The sequence below is a fragment of the Schistocerca gregaria genome, chromosome 1 (assembly GCF_023897955.1).
Source record: "Schistocerca gregaria isolate iqSchGreg1 chromosome 1, iqSchGreg1.2, whole genome shotgun sequence".
NCBI classification, from domain to species: Eukaryota; Metazoa; Arthropoda; class Insecta; order Orthoptera; family Acrididae; genus Schistocerca; species Schistocerca gregaria.
Genome location: NC_064920.1, coordinates 199,652,073 through 199,674,805, shown reverse-complemented (window position 1 = coordinate 199,674,805; position 22,733 = coordinate 199,652,073). Strand labels below are relative to the sequence as shown.

General features: G+C 44.8%; 1 protein-coding gene across 2 annotated transcripts in view; it reads left to right on the top strand.

The window, feature by feature from the left end:
* Positions 1-22,733, top strand: part of LOC126336741 (protein yippee-like 2) — a 566,443-nt gene that overhangs the window by 505,357 nt on the left and 38,353 nt on the right. The window contains exon 4 of one of the 2 annotated variants that reach the window (XM_050000740.1): positions 16,453-16,753. In XM_050000740.1, the coding sequence (XP_049856697.1) occupies positions 16,457-16,753 (297 nt within the window). In that variant the 5' untranslated portion in view covers positions 16,453-16,456. The remainder of the gene's footprint in view (positions 1-16,452; positions 16,754-22,733) is intronic. The other variant, XM_050000749.1, reaches the window with a different exon arrangement.

The window sequence follows — 22,733 nt, the reverse complement described above, 5'->3', positions numbered from 1 at the left end:
GACCTAATGGAGTGCTGTGGGGGTTGGTGTGCCTCGCGACGCTCGCCCGCGCTTCCGCAGCGGCGCGGGGGTGCGCTGCAGGCGTCGGCCACGTGGCGCCTGTCCCACGTGGGAGGCGCCGGGGCCGAATTTAATTACGAGGGGCGCCGAGCCACACCGCGCCCGCCTTAAAACCCGCGCCGGAAATTGAGCCGCTGATTGGCGGGCCGTAATTAACGGAAAAACCGCCGCCTCTTGTTCCAGCCGCTGGCCGGGCGGGCCGCACGGCGTGGGCAGCTTCCCACGTGTACCTGTGCCGTGCTGCCCGCCGGCCAAAGTCGGCGCTAGAGGTCTGCGCGGAAGTGGGCACCAGCAGTAATTCTGACTTTGCGGCTTAAAGCCTAAAGCCGTCGGCGCGGGTCGAGTTGACGAGGCGCCCCCGCGAGTTTTGTGACGTCACGTTGAGAAGCCATTTCGTCACGTGAAGCACAAAATAAGTTCAACGATAATTACGTAACGTACGACGTAAAGCAGAACCAGCGATCGTGTGAGACCCAAGTCGCTTTATTTGTTCATGGGACCCAGAAAATATTAGATACAGGCTCCCAGGTAGATGATATTTTCCTTGACTTCCGAAAGGCGTTCGATACAGTTGCGCACTGTCGCCTGATAAACAAAGGAAGAGCCTACGGAATATAGGACCAGCTGTGTGGCTGGATTGAGGAGTTTTTAGCAAACAGAACACAGCATGTTGTTATCAATGGAGAGACGTCCACAGACGTCAAAGTAACCTCTGGCGTGCCATAGGGGAGTGTTATGAGACCATAGCTTTTCACAATATATATAAATGACCTAGTAGATAGTGTCTGAAGTTCCATGCGGCTTTTCGCGTATGATGCTGTAGTATACAGAGAACTTGAAGCATTAGAAAATTGTAGCGAATTGCAGGAAGATCTGCAGCGGATAGGCACTTGGTGCAGGGACTGGCAACTGACCCTTAACATAGACAAATGTAATATATTGCGAATACATAGAAAGAAGGATCCTTTATGGTATGATTATATGATAGCGGAACAAACACTGGTAGCAGTTACTTCTGTTAAATATCTGGGAGTATGCGTGCGGAACGATTTGAAGTGGAATGATCATATAAAATTAATTTTTGGTGAGGCGGGTGCCAGATTGAGATTCATTGGGAGAGTCCTTAGAAAATGTAGTCCATCAACAAAGGAGGTGGCTTACAAAACGCTCGTTCGACCTATACTTGAGTATTGCTCATCAGTGTGGGATCCGTACCAGGTCGGGTTGACGGAGGAGATAGAGAAGATCCAAAGAGCGGCGCGTTTCCTCACAGTGTTATTTGGTAACCGCGATGGCGTTACAGAGATGTTTAGCAAATTCCAGTGGCATACTCTGCAAGAGAGGCGCTCTGCATCGCGGTGTAGCTTGCTCGCCAGGTCTCGAGAGGGTGCGTTTCTGGATGAGGTATCGAATATATTGCTTCCCCCTACTTATACCTCCATATGACATCACGAATGTAAAATTAGAGAGATTCGAGCGCGCACGGAGGCTTTCAGACAGTCGTTCTTCCCGCGAACCATACGCGACTGGAACAGAAAAGGGAGGTTATGACAGTAGCACGTAAAGTGCCCTCCGCCACACACCGTTGGGTAGCTTGAGGAGTATAAATGTAGATGCAATAGGAAGCAAGAAGGCTTTCTGTGTCACAAGACGCCATATTTGGTTGGGGTTGTTTGTGGGAAGAGACCAAACAGCGAGGTCAACGGTCTCATCGGATTAGCGAAGGATGGGGAAGGAAGTCGGCCGTGCCCTTTCAAAGGAACCATCCCGGCATTTGCCTGGAGCGATTTAGGGAAATCAAGGAAAACCTAAATCAGGATGGCCGCACGCGGGATTGAACCGTTGTCCTCCTGCCATATTTGTCTTGCTCAGTATATGTTACAGTCTATAAATATATGCTATTTATGAACACCAACAGATTGTCAGAATGAAATTTTCACTCTGCCGCGGAATGTGCGCTGATTTGGAACTTCCTGGCAGATTAAAACAAGACGAGATACCGGCGGAGGTAAAATTGTGATGACGGGCCGTGAGTCGTGCTTGGGTAACTCAGCTGGTAGAGGCTTGTCCGTGAAAGGCAAAGCTCCCGAGTTCGAGTCTCGGTCTGGTACACAGTTTTAATCTGCCGGAAAGTTTCAAACCAACAGATTGAGTGTCTCGTGGACGAATCGTTATTGGTAGTTCTAAGTTCTAGAAGACTGATGATCTCAGCAGTTAAGTGCAATAGTGCTCAGAGCCATTTGAACCAATACAGGGTGTTACAAAAAGGTACGGCCAAACTTTCAGGAAACATTCCTCACACACAAAGAAAGAAAATATGTTATGTTGACATGTGTCCGGAAATGCTAAATTTCCATGTTAGAGCTCATTCTATTACTTCTCTTCAAATAACATTAATCATGGAATGGAAACACACAACAACAGAACGTACCAGCGTGACTTCAAACACTTTGTTACAGGAAATGTTCAAAATGTCCTCCGTTAGCGAGGATACGTGCATCCACCCTCCGTCGCGTGGAATCTCTGATGCGCTGATGCATCCCTCGAGAATGGTGTATTGTATCACAGCAGTCCACAATACAAGCACGAAGAGTCTCTAAATTTGGTACCGGTGTTGCGTAGACAAGAGCTTTCAAATGCCCCCATAAATGAAAGTCAAGAGGGTTGAGGTCAGGAGAGCGTGGAGGCCATGGAATTGGTCCTCCTCTACCAATCCATTGGTCACCGAATCTGTTGTTGAGAAGCGTACGAACACTTCGACTGAAATGTGCAGGAGCTCCATCGTGCATGAACCACATGTTTTGTCGTACTTGTAAAGCCACATGTTCTGGCAGCACAGGTAGAGTATCCCGTATGAAATCATGGCGGCGAATTGAGGAAGTACAGTATATACTGACGAAACTAAAATGAGCTCTGGCATGGTAATTAAGCGTTTCCGGACACATGTCCACATAACATCTTTTCTTTATTTGTGTGTGAAAAATGTGTCCTGAAAGATTGGCCATACCTTTTTGTAACAACCAGTTTAGTGTGGGGCCTTCGCGAGCACGCAGAAGTACGGCAACACGACGTGGCATATCGTGCAGGGCTGTCCATAAATCCGTAAGAGTAAGAGAGGATGGAGGTATCTTCTGTACTGCACGCTGCAAGGCAACCCAGATATGCTCAGTAATGTTAATGTCTGGAGAGTCTGGTGGCCAGCGGAAACGTTTAAACCCAGAAGAGTGTTCCTGGCGCCACTCTGCAGCAATTCTGGACTTGTGGGGTGTCGCATTGTCGTGCTGGAATTTCCCAAGTCCGTCGCAATGCACAGTGGACAAGAATGGATGCAGGTGACCAGACAAGATGCTTACGTGCGTGTCACCTGTCGTATCTAAACGTACCAGAGGTCACGTATGACTCCAACTGCACACGCCCCACGCCATTACAGAGCCTCCACCAGCTTGAACAGTCCCCTGCTGAAAAGCATGGTTCACGGATTCTTGAGGTTGTCTCCATAACCGTACACGTCAATCAGGTCCATATAATTCAAAACGAGATTCGCCTGACCAGGGAACATGTTTCCAGTAATCGACAGTCCAATGTCGATGTTGACGGGCCCAGGTCAGGCGCAAAGCTTTGTCGTGCAGTCATCAACGATACACGAGTGGGCCTTCGACTTCGAAAGCCCATGTCGCTGATATTTCGTTGAATGGTTCGCACGCTGACACTTGTTGCTGGCCCAGCATTGAAATCTGTGGAAGGTTTGCACTTCTGTCACGTTCAACGATTCTCTTCTGTGATCGAGGGTCACGTTCTTGCAGGATCTTTTTCCTGACGCAGCGATGTCGGAGATTTTATGTTTTACCGGTTTCGTGCTATTCACGGTGGACTCGTGAAACTGTCACGCGGGAAAATCCCCAGTTCATCATTACCTCGGAAATGCTGTGTCTCGTCGCTCGTGCGCAGATTATAACACCACGTTCAAACTTCCTTAAATCTTGATAACGGGCCATTGTAGCAACAGCAACCGATCTGCTCCAGACATTTGTTGTCTCATACAGGCGTTGCCGACCACAGCGCCGTATTCTGTTTACTTATCTCTGTATTTGAAAATGCTTGCCTTTACCAGTTTCTTTGGCGCCTTAGTGTATTATGTCCCTTGTTATGAAGCTACACCATTTTAAGAAAACGGAAGACTGGAGGTGCATCAGAATGTGCTTTCCTTCGTAGGATTTGCTATAATTAAATGGTAACTGATAATATTTCGTCGATTAAACCTTTACAAGAGAATAACATAAAATATGACATCGCTAGTAACGACGTTTCATTATAGCGTCTTTTGAGAAGGCGCAACGATATGAAACGGAGAGTAGCTGTAGGGAAAAAAAAATCCCCTCCACTTTTTTTCTAAAAGATTGTGAGACTTCCCTATGAAACTGACAAAAGTAATATCCATATAATTGATGTTATGTACATATAAGTGCGCCCTCTGTCAGGAGTTAGTTTGTTCGATTTGGTGAACTTTTATAACCTGATGTCCTTACTGGATGGCCATTTTTCATTTTTGTCTTATTACGCGTTCACGGATATTTAAGCTTTTATTTATGTAAACCACTGACACAACAACATGACCAGCATATGTTCAAGGGAGGACACGTTTGTTTTAATAGAGCCAACATAGAAATTCTACGCGCATCCATTCTCGTGAAAAAAACTGTACGGTTTGTTAGGCACATAAATCCGAAAACTTCCCCTCATGAGCGCCGAGAGCGTAAAATCACGCTAAGCACTTCGTGCTGTGTGTCGACGGCGCTGCCTCTCGTGACGTTGGACATCTGCATGCACGTCAACGCTAGCTGCCTAGTCCCGTGCACTGTGAGGCCGCAACAGTAATTACTTTGTGTGATCTTAAGCTTTCCCGGTAAATTAATTCTTTTGTATTGTTCGGGCATCCAGGTAGGTGAGTCGAAATACAGGTTCTGCATAATGTCTTCCTTTGATTACAAAAAACTATTACTCAGAGACTGTACTAGACTAGCTTAACGACCACGATTCGCTCGCGTTTACTGTGTGCTCCGAACTATATTTTTAATTACTCGTAATTTTCTGTTGTTGCGCCCATTGTTCATGTGTAAATCAACACACTATGTAAACAGTGTACGGCTGGTCCCGGCGGAGGTTCGAGTCCTCCCTCGGGCATGGGTGTGTGTGTTAGTCCTTAGGATAATTTAGGTTAAGTAGTGTGTAACCTTAGGGACTGATGACCTTAGCAGTTAAGTCCCATATGATTTCACACACATTTGAACATTTTGAAACAGTGTAAAACCAAATAGATAGGGGTAGAATTTCGAAAAATCCTGTCTTAGACGACGCCTATGATACAAGAACAACATCCTCTGCAAATTTCAAGTTTCTGTCCATAGCCTTTTGGTCTGGGCGATGGGGAATCAGTCAGGACATTTCCCTTTATATACACAGATAGAGCTATACGGTTTCTTGCAAGTGGTAGCTTAAGTACTAGTTTTTTACGTATATAGTTCCACTTATGCCCCGTTTGCTACCCTAGAATGTCTTGGCTATACTCAATTTCGCCCATGTCTTTGCCGAACACCGCCACCGCACCTACAGCTTCTCATATTCTTGCCGTAAAAGTTCACATGTCAGAAACTGGTGGACTGAACACTTTATTCTTAACGTACCTGGCGGCCATGATGTTGGAATATCTCTACAGATGCATTTACGTGGTAAGATTTGCTCCAATAACTGGCGAACAAACAGTCTCCAGTTTGGCTGTGCACCATCTTGTTGAAATACTAACCATGGTTAAAATACATGTAACTTACGTATAACCTAGAGTCCCAACATTTCCTGGTAAACTGTTGCCATAATCGTGCGTTCAGTGAAAAACAACGGTCCAATAACTGTGTTCCGCTAGCTGGACCACACGTTCACTTCGGGTTGCCCCTTGTCTGTTCTAACACGATATGCAGATTCTCCCAGCTCATATCCACACATTACGCCTGTTTACTGTCCAGGAGTACACCGAAGAAAGTCCAAAGCAATGGGAGGTAGCAGAAATGAGAACAGCGAGAAACTTAAAAAAACATTATAATTGGTGATCACGAAATAGACGAAGTGAAGGAATTCTGCTACCTAGGCAGCAAAATAAACCATGACGGACGGAGCAAGGAGGACATAAAAAGCAGACTAGCACTGGCGAAAAAGGCGTTCCTGGCCAAAAGTAGTGTGCTAGTGTCAAATATATGCCTTAATTTGAGGAACACATTTCTGAGTGTATGATTAGAGCACATGCTTGTATGATAGACATGGACTTGGGAAAACCAGAACAGCAGAGAATCGAAGCCTTTGAGATGTGGTGCTACGGAAGAATGCTGAAAAATAGTTGGACGGATAGCCGGCCGGGATGGCCGAGCGGTTCTAGGCGCTTCAGTCTGGAACCGCTACGATCGCAGGTTCGAATCCTGCCTCGGTCATGGATGTGTGTGGTGTCCTTAGGTTAGTTAGGTTTAAGTAGTTCTAAGTTCTAGGAGACTGATGACCTCAGATGTTAAGTCCCATAGTGCTCAGAGCCATTTGAACCATTTGAAGTTGGACGGATAACGTATGGAATATGGGTCAAATGGCTCTAACCACTATGGAACTTAACATCCGAGGTCATCAGTCCCATGGACTTAGAACTACTTAAACCTAACTAAGCCAAGGACATGACAGACATCCATGCCCGAGGCAGTATTCGAACCTGCGACCATTGCGGCATCGCGGTTCTAGACTGAAGCGCCTAGGACCGCTCAGCCACAGCGGCCGGCACGTAAGTAATGAGGATGTTCTCCGCAGAATAGGCGAGGAAAGGAACATAAGGAAAACACCGACAAGAAGAAGGGACAGAATGATAGGTAACCTGTTAAGACATCAGGGAGTAACTTCCACGATACTAGAGGGTGCCTTAGAGGGTAAAAACTGTAGAGGGAGACGGAGACTGGAATACATCCAGCAGATGATTGATGACTTAGGCTGCAGTTCCTACTCTGAGATGAAAAAGTTCAGGAAATGAATTCGTGGGGGACCGCATCAAACCAGGCAGAAGACTGATGACTTAAAAATAGTCGTTTCTTCGGAAATATTCACTGACTGCACCGAATCGGTTTGGCATGTTACTAGCAAACTCAGAACGTCAGGGCTTATTATCTGACTGCTAAGCTTGCATATGTTCCGCAGCCGTTTGTGTAAAATCTTCACGACATTGTGAGGTATGTCTGTTTCTCTGGAGACATGACCTGTCGATTTCCTCGTACTGCTTCGAAAGGTATAAACAATGCTTGTCTACCAGTAGGCTCCCTTTAGAACACAGCCTACAAAGCAGCTGTCGGGATTTTATAATTTAGCAGTATGGATTTATGCAAAAAAAATGTACGTGGGCATCTGACTACCAAACGTCATACTATAAGCAAATTTCAAGTACACGGAAAAGTACTGTTTCTTGCGCATGTACTGATAATTTTGAAACTAGTAATAAATAAAACATAGACAGCATTGGAGTGCTGGCGAAACTCTCCGTGGACATAATAATCGCTCACTCTGTCACACATACCACTAAACTACTAATTATGAAATAGACAAGTGTTCGTAAACGGAATACTGTGCACTTATGTCAGATTACTGCAATGACAGAACAGTATGTTGTATTTCACTCAGTACCAAATGTTTTATGAAAGGGGGTTAGGAAAATAGTCGACTGACAAAAATGGCTCAAATGGCTGTTAGTACTGTGGGACTTGACATCTGATGGCATCAGTCCCCTAGCCTTAGAACTACTTAAACCTAACTAACCTAAGGACATCACACACATCCACACCCGAGGCAGGATTGGAACCTGCGACGATAGCAGCAGCGCGGTTCTGGACTGAAGCGCCTAGAACCGCTCGGTCACGGCGGCCGGCAATCCACTGACACAGAGATGAATTTTACTAATTTTAAACCGAGCGAGGTGGCGCAGTGGTTAGCACACTGGACTCGCATTCGGGAGGACGACGGTTCAGTCCCGCGCACGTACATCCTGAATTGGATCGCTCCAGGCAAATGCCGGGGTGGTTCCTTTTACAGGGCACGGCCGACTTCCTTCCCCATCCTTCCCTGATCCGATGAGACCTGACCTCACTGTTTGGTCTCTTCCCCCTAGTCAACCCAACCCCACCCCTGCTAATTTTAATTACCGGTAGTGCCCACAGCGATGATAAGATTTTTATTTCTAGGGAAACTGCACTTTACAAAGAAAAGTGTCATTTAGCTGTCTTCTTGTCTTCGTGGTAGTGTTTTAGTGGCAAATAACCTTAATGTTTGAGCTAGTAATAGCGAATACCCTGTTCAAGAATCACAAGAGGAGGAGGTATATTTAGAAAAGGCCGGGAGATACGGGAAGATTTCAATTAGATTACATAATGGCCAGACAGAGATTTCGAAATCAGATACTGGATTGTAAGGCGTACCCAGGAGCAGATACAGACTCAGATCACAATATAGTAGTGATGAAGAGTAGGCTGAAGTTCAAGACATTAGTCAGGAAGAATCAATACGCTAAGAAGTGGGATACGGAAGTTCTAAGGAATGACGAGATACGTTTGAAGTTCTCTAACTCTATAGATACAGCAATAAGGAATAGCGCAGTAGGCAGCACAGTTGAAGAGGAATAGACATCTCTAAAAAGGGCCATCACAGAAGTTGGGAAGGAAAACATAAGTACAAAGAAGGTAGCTGCAAAGAAGCCATGGGTAACAGAAGAAATACTTCAGTTGATTGATGAAAGGAGGAAGTACAAACATGTTCCGGGAAAATCAGGAATACAGAAATAAAAGTCGCTGAGGAATGAAGTAAATAGGAAGTGCAGGGAAGCTAAGACGAAATGGCTGCAGGGAAAATGTGAAGACATCGAAAAAGATATGATTGTCGGAAGGACAGACTCAGCATACAGGAAAGTCAAAACAACCTTTGGTGACATTAAAAGCAACGGTGGTAACATTAAGAGTGCAACGGGAATTCCACTGTTAAATGCAGAGGAGAGAGCTGATAGGTGGAAAGAATACATTGAAAGCCTCTATGAGGGTGAAGATTTGTCTGATGTGATAGAAGAAGAAACAGGAGTCGATTTAGAAGAGATTGGGGATCCAGTATTAGAATCGGAATTTAAAAGAGCTTTGGAGGACTTACAGTCAAATAAGGCAGAAGGGATAGATAACATCCATCAGAATTTCTAAAATCATTAGGGGAAGTGGCAACAAAACGACTATTCACGTTGGTGTGTATATATGAGTCTGGCGACATACCATCTGACTTTCGGAAAAGCATCATCCACACAATTCCGAAGACGGCAAGAGCTGACAAGTGCGAGAATTATCGCACAATCAGCTTAACAGCTCATGCATCGAAGCTGCTTACAAGAATAATATACAGAAGAATGGAAAAGAAAATTGAGAATGCGCTAGGTGACGATCAGTTTGGCTTTAGGAAAAGTAAAGGCACGAGAGAGGCAATTCTGACGTTACGGCTAATAATGAGAGCAAGGCTAAAGAAAAATCAAGACACGTTCATAGGATTTGTCGACCTGGAAAAAGCATTCGACAATATAAAATGGTGCAAGCTGTTCAAGATTCTGAAAAAAGTAGGGGTAAGCTATAGGGAGAGACGGGTCATATACAATATGTACAACAACCAAGAGGGAATAATAAAGAGTGGGCCATCAAGAACGAAGTCCTCGTATTAAGAAGGGTGTAAGACAAGTCTGTAGCCTTGCGCCCCTACTCTTCAATCTGTACATCGAGGAAGCAATGATGGAAATAAAAGAAAGGTTCAGGAGTGGAATTAAAATACAAGGTGAAAGGATATCAATGATACGATTCGCTGATGACATTGCTATCCTGAGTGAAAGTGAAGAAGAATTAAATGATCTGCTGAACGGAATGAACAGTCTAATGAGTACACAGTATGGTTTGAGAGTAAATCGGAGAAAGACGAAGGTAATGAGAAGTGTTAGAAATGAGAACAGCGAGAAACTTAACATCAGGATTGATGGTCACGAAGTCAATGAAGTTAAGGAATTCTGCTACCTAGGCAGTAAAATAACCAATGACGGACGGAGCAAGGAGGACATCAAAAGCAGACTCGCTATGGCAAAAAAGGCATTTCTGGCCAAGAGAAGTCTACTAATATCAAATACCGGCCTCAATTTGAGGAAGAAATTTCTGAGGATGTACGTCTGGAGTACAGCATTGTATGGTAGTGAAACATGGACTGTGGGATAACCGGAACAGAAGAGAATCGGAGCATTTGAGATGTGGTGCTATAGACGAATGTTGAAAATTAGGTGGACTGATAAGGTAAGGAATGAGGAGGTTCTACGCAGAATCGGAGAGGAAAGGAATATGTGGAAAACACTGATAAGGAAAAGGGACAGGATGATAGACCATCTGCTAAGACATGAGGGAATGACTTCCATGGTACTAGAGCTGTAGAGGGCAAAAACTGTAGAGGAAGACAGAGATTGGAATACGTCAAGCAAATAATTGAGGACGTAGGATGCAAGTTCTACTCTGAGATGAAGAGGTTAGCACAGGAAGGAATTCGTGGCGGGCCGCATCAAACCAGTCAGTAGACTGATGACAAAAAAAAAAAAAAAAAAAAAAAAAAAAAAAAAAAAAATTCCCGTGTGCATTCCTTTTATCATCTTCACAAACGCGTTCTGCTGGTGTATTACGAGGACATCACACAACAACAAAACTGCCGCAGACTGTAGCTGTACGCAAAGCTAATACAAAAATAGTCATTACCTAGCTCCCGTGCAGCTGCATTTTCCTTCACTACGTATTTAATACGAGGGCTGGAACTTTAATAGTGGCAACTATTTATTTACAGCTCGTACAAAATAGGTACGTGTTTCAAAGTTTTACTGACCTTCAAAGTAGTCACCAGCTTTGTGTATAACCCGTTGCCACCGATGTGGAAGTCGTAGGATACTCTCAGCAGTGCCAGTTGTGTTGACAGTTCGAGCAGCGCGGTCTATTGTCCGACGAATTTGTAGCAGTTCTGAAGCGACTGCCGTGGAGTGTTTCCTTCACTTCACAAATTGAGTTCAACTTACGAGGGCGTAAGTCAGGGGAGTGCAGTAGGTGTTATAGCACTTATCAACCCCATCAGTCAAACAAATCAGTAACGGCTTGCTTGAGCATTGTCCTGCAAAATGATGGTCAGGTCCTGCAGAAAGCGTCATCACCTCTGTCTCTAAGCTGGTCGTAGATTGTGTTCCAAAAATGAATGGCATAGAGACAGAAGTGATGACACTTTCTGCAGGACCTGACCATCATTTTGATCGACAATGCTCAATAACGTACAGTGCAAGCTGCCACTGATTTGTTTGACTGATGGGGCTGCTAAGTGCTGTACCACCTACTGCACTGCCCTGACTTACGCCCTCGTAAGTTGAACTCAATTTCTAAACTGACAGAAACACTTCACGGCACTCGCTTCACAACTGCTACAAATTCGTCGCTCAATAGACCGCGCCTCTCGATCTGTCAACACAACTGGAGCTGCTGAGAGTATCCTACGACTTCAGCATCGCTGGCAACTAGTTATACACAATGCTGGTGATAACTTGAAGGTAAGTAAAACTTTGAAACACTGTCTATTTTGTACGAGCTGTAAATAAATAGTCGCCACTATTAAAGTTCCAACCCACGTAGTTTCTGTATTATTAATCTTTTGAAAGAATTAAACACGAAAGTAATAGTATCAGCATTTACAAGTTTCTTCATATAGGAAAATATTTGTGCAAGTAGTTCTTTACGCTTCTGTCAAATGGCGTTACTTGTTACATTCACAGAATGCTAGCGCATACTTTAGAGTATCTCAAGCTCCGCTCTGTACTGTAATTTACCAATAAACGAGTAAAATTTATGCCATGGTTTCATGTTACTAGAAGTGAGTCGTTCAGTTGGTTGAGTTCGGTACGTCTCCTGTGCTCCTGACATCTTCCTTCGACTGTTCGCACAATCTACCAGATGTACGTCTTATCGAATTTACGTGGAATACAATGGATACCAGATTGACCGTACCTAATAGTGCACACTTTTTCGGATTTGGACAGAAAGTTTTCATTCAAAGGTGACCGCGCATAGCTATCCCACAGTTTCACGAGCCAAAGGTTTCCCTGTTCCCAGAATTTCTGAGCCAGTCCACCAATGGCTCCAGTTCGTCGTCACATTGAAGTGCTTCTCTGCGAGATGTATTTTTATCGAACCAAATACGTGGCAGAAGCAGGACGACGTGTGCCGGCTTTAGGGCTGATGTTCAACCTGCTCGCGTTTGTCCACTACATTTTGTGAGACTTTGGAGACTATGGACAGGGGTTATCGTGGAGCAGAATCACTCTCTCCGTGAGCAGCCCAGGCCGTTTGCCCTTGGCAATGCGTGGGCTACCGAGTGTCTCATAGTACACTCAGTGTTAATGGTTTTCCCCTGTTCGTATGCGTATCGGACCTGTGACGTCGAAAAAGACGGTGAGCATCACCTTACCTGGTAAGTGTGGAGGCGGTGAAAGGTGACGACGCATGCTTCCATTGCGTAGATGTCCCACTAAGTTGTCCCAAAGCTGGAAATTTCAACCGATTTGGATGTTACGACGTTCCGTACCTTTTCATTTGAACACACTTCATATAATTTATGCCTTATTACTGACGTGGTAAGATAGTGTCCTGTGCCCGCAGTTCTATTGTCATAAGTCTGTCTTCTTCTTCTGCTTCTTCTTTCACACCGTTGAATCTGTCATTAGATTGCATGAAGGTTTCTCGCTTACAAGGCCGTGCTTGTAGGTTTTGACTTAGAAAAGTAATCCTTTATCACGTTCGGTTGCGTTTACTCTCCTTCGTTTCTAATTGTCGTGTAGATCTGGGGGTTCTGTGTTTCTGTAGCCTAATTGTAGTTTTTCTCTCATGTTTCGGTGTTGCATGCAGAAAAAGGTTGTGTGTTCTGGGTAACCTTCTTCCCTACATATACACTTACGTGTGTACCTTAGTCATGCGATTTACGCGCGTGCTCTTCGGTCCGTGTCCAGTGAAGAACTGCACAATATCGCGGCTAAGATCTTTTTGTTTCAATCTTATCCGTTCCCTTATATCAGGGAAAAATTCATGTACTCTGTCCTCCATACACCTTGCAAGTATCCATCCGCCAGTTCTTTTGTTTATGTACCTCAGTAATTGTAGTTTCCTGGCCCAGTCTCCCAATCGGCAAGAAGGACAATGCAGGCTAATATCTGATGGTGATATCAATAGGGTACATTGTAGGTACCACGCACAATGCTTCCACTCACGTGGCCCGGAACGTCCCTGATAGTCTAATCACGACACTTCATAGTCCTCGTCTGAGCAGCACCTACTTTGTAATTAGGATCAATCTGTGTGTCCATGTACTGGCCGCTAAACATAGAACACAGTACTAATTCGAAGAGGGCTGAATGGAATGTTCGTATAACTCGTGCAGGTAGTCTGCATTCATTTGGATTTAGCTTCGCCAGTTTGTGTGTATAAAGGAAAAAAAAATCAAGTTTGTCTGTTGTTACCTCTATGCGTTCATGGAAATTTAGTTTCTCACCCATGTGTACATTGATATATTTGTTTAAATGTTTAGTGAAGGATCCCTCCAGTGGCGTGTAAGTTGTTTTGCGTTTTGCTTTTTTTGAATTTATTTTAGTTGTAACATTATGCATAGTTCAACTGGCTTTAATGTATAGTACAGCAGCATGTAGTATCTTTGAAACCGAACATCTGCATCTACATGATTACTCTGCGATTCACAATTAAGCGCCTGGCAGAGGGTTCGTCGAACCACCTTCAAACTACTTCTCTGCCGTTCTACTCTCGAACGATATCGAACCGGAAAAACGAACATGTAAATCTTTCTGTGCGAGCTTTGATTTATTTTATCAGGATGATCATTTCTGATTGAGTAAGTGAACGGCAACAGAATATTTTCGCAATCGGCGAAATTTCAAATCAAGATCCTGCCGTAACGAAAAAACACCATAGCTTTAGCGATAGCCATTCCAATTCATGTGTGATATCCATGACACTCTCTCTCCTACAAAACAAGCTAGCCGTCTTTCAACTTTTCTGATGTTCTCCATCAATCCCATATGATGTGGGTCCCACACTGAGCAATACTCCAGAAGAGGACGGACAAGCTTGATCTAAGCAGTCTCTTTTATTTTAGCGTAGATTGTCTACAGAGAAAAGTTCCGCAACAGGCTTTATCTCTATGGGATAGAATTTATTGCCGCACATAGAAGCTGAATCGTTCAAGCTACAGAGATCTAGGCAAGAATGTGGGCAAAGTATTGCAGAGTATAAATTTTAGATAATGACAATATCGTGCGGAAGAAGATTCTGGCATAAGCACCCATCAATTTTTCCGTGAATTGCACACTGCGATGAACAGTGTGTGAAGAGCACTGGTGACGCAGTGATGGGGCCGAAGGGCTTTGAACACAATATTTAGGTGTGTCAATGCAAGCAGTGAGACGGGCGGTGGTCAGTTTGAACAGCTGCTATTAGCTCTAGTTGTTGCTGCAACGTGTACGTTGTTTAGGTCAGTAAAAGAGTAAATATTCATTTTGCACTATTAGATTCTTATTTGGCAGTACTCAGTTGGGATTAGTGTATCCCTCGTACACACGAATTACATGTTTGTTTCGGTAATTCTTTGAAAATGTGCAAAAATATACTGGTTGGTGTTCATGGAAATCGTCGCAACAGTCTGGCACGTGTGAACAGATCTCTTTCAAAAAAATGATTCAAATGGCTCTGAGCACAATGGGACTTACCATCTATGGTCATCAGTCCCCTAGAACTTAGAACTACTTAAACCTAACTAACCTAAGGACAGCACACAACACCCAGTCATCACGACAGATCTCTTTCAAACCGCGAGATGTGCATGTTGATATCTAGTAAGGATGTTGGCGACCATGCTGCGGAATGCTCTAAATTCAACATCATATTCGGTGTAACAACCGTTGAAAAATTCTCTCTCTTTCCTCTACGTGTTCTAAACAAAAGAGCGATTACCACTGTCGTTCATGTGCCCCAGGCTATATCCGGCGGGCTTGAGAGTGCAACGAGATGGTGTAACTATATGTTCAGCTAAGAAGACTTTTTAATGGCGCACCTGTATCCTCATCTCCTTCTATTGCTCTTAATTATTTTAATTATAGTCGTGAGGTGGCTTTGATAGATGATGCGAGGTTCACAAGTACGTTCCTGCCCTGCATTTTCAGTTCGTTCTGAAAGCAAGTATAATAACCTGTGTCCTGTCCACCATAGAGAAAGTCACATATTGCTCGACATTTACACTTAGCCCGTTACTAGTCCCAGTCAAAGTATTTGACATTCTGTGGAAGGAGCATCAGAATGACAATTGAAAAGGGCGAGTGTTCACAATCACCTCAAGGTAAAATCAGTCTCCACAGAAACAACACACGTTATTGTCACTTTCACCAAAGTTTACCCACAACCACCGCAACCACCACCACCACCACAACCACCAAACACCCACCATTGAACCCACCACCATCGCCACCACCACCACTGCAACCACCACCACCACCATTGCAACTGCTGCTACCACCACCACAGCAATCAGCACTGCTGTCGCCACTGCAACCACCACCACCATTGTTGGAACAACCACCACCACCATCATTGTTGCAACCACCACCACAACAGCCACCACCATCACCACCACAACAGCCACCACCATCACCACCACAACAGCCACCACCATCACCACCACAACAGCCACCACCATCACCACCACAACAGCCACCACCATCACCACCACAACAGCAGCCACCACCACCACCACAACAGCCACCACCACCACCACCACAACAGCCACCACCACCACAACAGCCACCACCACCACCACAGCCGCCACCACCACTGCACGACAGCCACCACCACCACGCCACGACAGCCATGACCACCACCGCCACAGCCACCACCACCACCACCTCTTCCTCCTCCACCACCACTTATAGTGTGCCAACACAATTACAAATACCAAGACAATTTTCACCTTCTCCTCACCCACCAGCACCCTTGAAAGGCTTGGTATTGACACAAAATGGGTTGTAGGCCCAAAAGAATCCTCTTTGGATGGGTCCAAATCTCTGGAGCTGTTGACTGTGGTGACAGGATACGGAGGAAATGAGGTACTGTACTAGTTTGTACAGTAGGTATTGATAATTGTGTTTGTTTACTTGTTGCTTGCGCGTAGTGTGTGTAATACTTGTGCACAGCTTGTCCAGAAGTGACTGGAGGCGCGAGCGCGCTGACGGAGTGACAGACGGATGTGTTGCAGGTGGTGGCGGGCGGATAGGCTGAGCCAGGGAGCGGGCCAGGGCCAGGGCCAGGGGCAGGTGCAGGCGCAGGTGCAGGGCCAGGGGCAGGTGCAGGCGCAGGGCCAGCCGGGCCAGGCGGCACCCGCACCCGAGCAGCGGCCGCGGCGCGCAGCCGGCCTGCATGGCAGGGCCGGCCCCACCACCATGGTCAAGACGTTCCAGGCCTACCTGCCCAACTGCCACCGCACCTACTCGTGCATCCACTGCCGCGCCCACCTCGCCAACCACGACGAGCTCATCTCCAAGGTAAGGCCGAGTCAGAGCCAAGTGCACCACCGTTGGGATCCTTCCAGTCCACTTCTTCTCTCATGTCATACCTATGCGTTTCCCTGTATGTCTTCGTTCTTATTTCTAGTCCAACGTTGCTTCTTTTTCCCAACCACCTGACCCATTTATCCTCTCGTGTTGTCTCTCAGTATTTCCATATATACCCTCCATCCAGCTACCCACTCAACTGCCACCACATGTATTAATGCCCCCCTTGGCGCACCCAGCTCGCCACGCACGCTTCAGAGATGATTTTCACCATCCAATAGTTTTATATGCATGGTGTCTGTTCTTTCGGATATGTCCGATAGAATAGACACCATTGATGTCCTGCAGCTATCTAGAACGAAATTAGAATTGTATTAATACCTTCAGCTGCTGACAAGTGTGATATATATCAACGGGGACAGTTGAAAATGTGTACCCTGAACGGGACTCGAACCAGGGATCTCTTACATGGCAAACGTTCTATCCATCTGAGCTACCGAGGGAGCAGAGGATAGCGCGACTGCAGGGACTATCTCGCGCATACCTCCCGCGCGACCCACATTCTCACCTTGTATGTTCACACACAATGAAAGCATTCTTACCAAGGCCCGTAAGAGTTCCGGGAAAATGTGTGCATCCGCACAGGAGGAGGTCATGAGCGGTATTGCCAGAGCTATCTACTTATATGAGTATGGTGTCTCCATATAAGTAGATAGCTCTGGCAATACCGCTCATGACCTCCTCCTGTGCGGATGCACACATTTTCCCGGAACTCTTACGGGCCTTGGTAAGAATGCTTTCATTGTGTGTGAACATACAAGGTGAGAATGTGGGTCGCGCGGGAGGTATGCGCGAGATAGTCTCCGCAGTCGCGCTATCCTCTGTTCCCTCGGTGGCTCAGATGGATAGAACGTTTGCCATGTAAGAGATCCCTGGTTCGAGTCCCGTTCGGGGCACACATTTTCACCTGTCCCCGTTGATATATATCACCGCCCGTCGACAGCTGATGGTATTAATATAATTCTTATTTCATCCAATAGTTTTGTCAGTTTCGTGGCTTATTCACCAGAAATAATCTCTCTTAGGATTATTGTATTCCGTTCCTTCTCGCATTTTATTTAATTTTTCCCTGTGTCGCTTCCTGTTTCTGTTCATATCCTAGCGTTTTTTCCCAGGCACAAAAGTTCGAGCTATTCTTAGTACCTTTGTCATTCTCTGATGACGTCTACACCACATCCCATACCTGATCACCAGATCTACATCCAAAATGTAAGCCATGTGTATAGTCCAATGTAGTTCCCTGTTTTCGTAAAGTTTATAGACTTGTACTACCAGATGACTCTTAACAGCCTCCCCATGACGTATCACGATATCTTTACTGAACCCCCCCCCCCCCCCCAACTGTCTTCACGAGTGTTGCTTAAATTTTGCGGTTTATTGCTAAAAACATAAATATCTGTATGTTACGATGCACGCATAGGGTGGAATGCCTTGTCTGGGCTGCAGGACACTGGGAACTTTTGATTCCAACGTATAAGTAACCGTACTATTGTTTGAAATGTGATGATCAGTTCTGATTATGCCTAGACAAAAGGAGTTACACCATGCTTTCCACCAATGGAAGTGGAGATCATGGAGATAGTTGCTGGTCTACGTGCGATGTTTCTCCCACAAAGAACTGATTCCACTGATTACAGTGGTACATTCTGCGAAACCGTTTTCTAGAAACCGGCAAATCTTTATGTAACCTAAAGCGACAACAGCACAAGGAGAGTTCAGACAAGGTTTCTGTGGCGCTGCGCAAAATTTCTTAATTTTCCTAAGTCATTTACATTGACCACCTGTATTTTCCTTTCGTTGAAACCACAGCTGGTTTCCCACCAAGTTAGTGAGGTAATGCTCCACTTGTAACGACCGCTTTGCCTATAAGGCGCTGCACGCTAATCTCCCAACATCTCCATCCATCCATCATATTGGCCCACGGCCGCGATTCATTTTAGAGACATGAAAGCAACCACAATACAGTCGTCAATACGTCAAGTGTTTGTACAGTCACGAGGCAGAAGTGCCCCTAAGTAAACCAATTCACAACAATTAATCAGTAGTACAGACGTTTGCAAGATACTCCTTATCTACAGAGAATAGCACATTTTATTTTATTTCCTGTTTTCTGTTACACACACGAGAAGCGAATGCATCAGCGCTGCAGTATGTAGGGTGTAAGGAGCGAGCGGTGGGCTCGCTTTCAGAGCCACTGATGAGGTGCCGACGCAGAAATCGCTCGTGACGTCAGAGAAGAGATAGGTAGGGAAAGTACATTTATTCTGGTACGAATCAAGTAATTGTTGTTAATAAATATTTACAAAGTAAAGTTGCCTTTTGTCTCTCAGACATTAGGAGTAGTGCACGGGTCAAGAATACCATGTTTCAGTAATTTTACAGTGCCAGGAAACATTGATAGCCGATGATGTACGGTGTTCCACGAACTATACCGACTGTACGCTCAGGGTACAGTGTGTGCCCCGTTGTCGGCAGCCATCGTTAGGACGGCTTTCGATCTAGTCGTGCGGTAGACCATGCTCTCTTACTATTAATAGTTAGCTTGTAATCAGAGTGAACAAGTTGATTTTACGGTGTTTCTTAAATAAACGCACCATAATGACATCTCGTGTAAGAATTATTTGCACAAAAGAAGCTGCATCCCGCTTCATTACGTAAAACAACCACAGTAGTACTGCACGTTCAGAATCCGATACCGCCGCTACGGCTCTACAAGGGGACATAAAACTACAAGAGCATCTCCACATAACAGGTAGGAAGAATTCCTACCGGCGGCTATGCCGGTATTACCGTACGCCCCATATACCACCATCTACGGCCTCACCGGCTAAACTGAGACATTTCTGAAGGTTTAGTACGAGTGGGAGGTTCCCGCACAGTCAGTCCATGTAATTCCACAAACGTAGTCCAGATAGCGCAGTGCAGTCCGGGGGGATAGATGGAAAGAGCAGCACGATGAGTGATTACCGCAAAGTGCGTACGCTACAAAGGCGGCTTTTAACGGTAGAGTAACGTGACAACTGAGCTGCCGCCCACCCTACTATCCGGTCGTGGTTAGCGGTGCGCACTATTGAGTCTTCCTAGATCATGCCCGTTGCTGAACAATATCGCTACCATTCATCCATCCAAAATATAGCTAAAAGTTTCATTGATCTCTGATATCCAAAGGAGGAGCATCTGTGCCTGTCCTGTGCGGAATGTGCTGAGGCGTTATCGTGGAGCAATAACGCCCTCTCCGGCTGCGCTTTGTCTTGATAGTTATTCGTAAAAATCTTCTGTAGATTCAGGTAGTACGCTCCTGTTACGTTTTATCTCTCACTAACATAATTTCGTAGCATCACGCCGGGCCAGTCTCAAAAGAGCACTATGTACGTCGTTTGTTCGACTGCGTACCTATGGACTATCGCTTCAGTTGTGCGACTGGATTCGTGATTTGCTGTCAGAAAGGTCACAGTACTTAGTAATCGACGGAAAACCATCGAGTAAAAGTGATTCTCAGCGTTCCCCAATGAAGTTTATAGACTCTTTGCTGTTCGCAATCTATATACATAATGTAGGAGAAAATCTATGCGGCCCTCTTAAATTGTTTGCAGATGATGCTGTCATTCACCGTCTAGTAAAGTCATTAGAAACTCTAAAGTAATTGCAAAATGACTTAGACACAATATTTGTTAGGTGCGAAAAGTGACAGTTCTCTGAATAAGGAAAAATGTGAGGTCATCCACTTGAGTGCGAAAAGCTATCCCTTAAATTTCGGTTACACGATAAATCACGCAAATTTAAAGGCTTGAAATTCAAGTAAATACCTAGTAACTGCAGTTACGAACAATTTAAATTGCGACGATAACATAGAGTATGTTGTGGGGAAGGCAAACCACTTAGAAGGTGCAACTTGTCTACTTTAGCCACTGTCTACACGTTTGTCCGGCCTCTGCTAAAGTATTGTCGAGCGGTATGATTAACGGAAGACATCGAAAAAGTCCAAAGTAGGATCGTTTTGAATCATCGCGAAATAGGGGAGAGAGAGTCACGGGTATGATAAGCGAATTGGGGATGGCAGTCATTAAAACAAAGGCTTTTACGTTGGGGTGAGATCTTTCACGAATTTTTTTTCACCAACTTTTTTTCTCTGAATGTGAAAATATTTTATTTTTGCTAACCTACATAGGGGAAAATGATTATCGTTTTGAAATAACAGGAATGAGAGTTCGTACAGAAAGATTTAAGTGTTCATTCTTCCCTGGCGCTGTTATAAATTAGAACGCTAGAGAAACAGTCTGAAGGTTGTACGAAGAACCCTCTGCCGGGAACTTAAGAGTGAATTGCAGAGCAGTTATGTACATGTCAATGGATAGTTCGATCTTCGCCTCTTTCGACGATGGTGAATGCTCGTGTTTTCGCTGCTCGCAGTGCTCCTTGCTCTCGGAGTCGTAGTGTGATATCCCACGACTCATCCATGGTCAGAGGCGGCTAAAACGTCAGCAGAAGTGACCTGGCACAACTGCAAGATTTCCGCGGCTCCCTCGGTTCGTCGGTCTTTCTGAGCTGTTGTGAGGAGTCACGGAAGGTTTGTCATGCTCGGAATGTCGTATAAGATGTTGAAAAGTTATCCACAAGAAATGTTCCTTCCCACTGTCTTCTTGTCTTTGATGCACCGGTCTGCAAGCACCTGCAGCTCCGCTTTTCATGCAGTTGCCTGTTCTTTACAGAGAGGTGGTGTGCTATTTCGTCCTTGGTCTTCAGTCTCGTGAGACAACATTGGAAGAGTATGTGGCACCTTAACATTGTATTACTTTATGGTGTTGCACTCTTCCACCAATTCAGCGTAGACTGTTGCGGTTTTACTGTCCTTCAAGTGAGGAAAACGAATTACCGCACGGATACTCCACTTTATCATTGGGCCTGGACCTTTTTCTTTCCACCTCTAGCGGCGCAAGGATTTCAGTGTGTACCAGGACTTCAGACAGACAATCCAAAAGTAACAAAATTTTTATTATGTAACTTTATTTCGTCGAGGTGACAATTGAAACCTTGCGAACCCGTGGCATGCAGTTGTGTACACAGATTCAGAAACGACAGTTCCTTGAGACGAGGCGTGACATGTTCACATTAAAGACCGTAGCGATCCAATGGTTAATAATTCTTAGAAACTAAAACAGTCCTTGATTGCAGATTTCTTTATTTAATTCAGTTACCAATTTCGATCGTCACTATCATCATCATATTAATTTTTCACCTTAAACTTGACTAAAAATTTTGTTTGTTCCTTTTACTAAGTTTTAAATAGTGTAATGTACCCCTCATTGACAAATGAAAGTAGAATGGATGAAATGAAATGCTTGTACTTAATGCTTCCGAAAGCTAATTGTTTGGAAGTGGGATGCGCAGCAGTGACCGCAACTGGAGTATAACGAAGTAACATATGTCATTAGAATTTAAATTTCCGTTGACATTAAACCTCCTACTTAGAAAAAATGGCTCTGTCATCTACTGTTACCATTCTTTCGTTTGGGGTGCAGAGTCGTTATTGGGGAGCAGAAAAGCTTGATGAATGCGGGCCGTGATAATGTGATGTATAATGCAACAGAATAAAGTGCATTAACGCAAAGAAAAAACAGTAATGGGACCTCATGATAGAAGAAATTTACATTCAACAACTTTTTTTCTGCGTTTGTGACCGCATTGTCAGTATATATAAAACTACCGGCGTTTCGGTTCCTGTTGGAAGCGACCTTCTTTAGGGTGTTTTTGTAGGTCGCTTGCATCAGGGACGTAAACGTCTGTAGTTTTATTGTATATTGACAATGCGGTCACAAACGCAGAAAAATTTTATTGAATGTGACAATGGCTGCAAAAGCCTGCGTTTATATTTAACAAGAAATTTAGATTGCAAGGTTTGACTTCCAAAAAA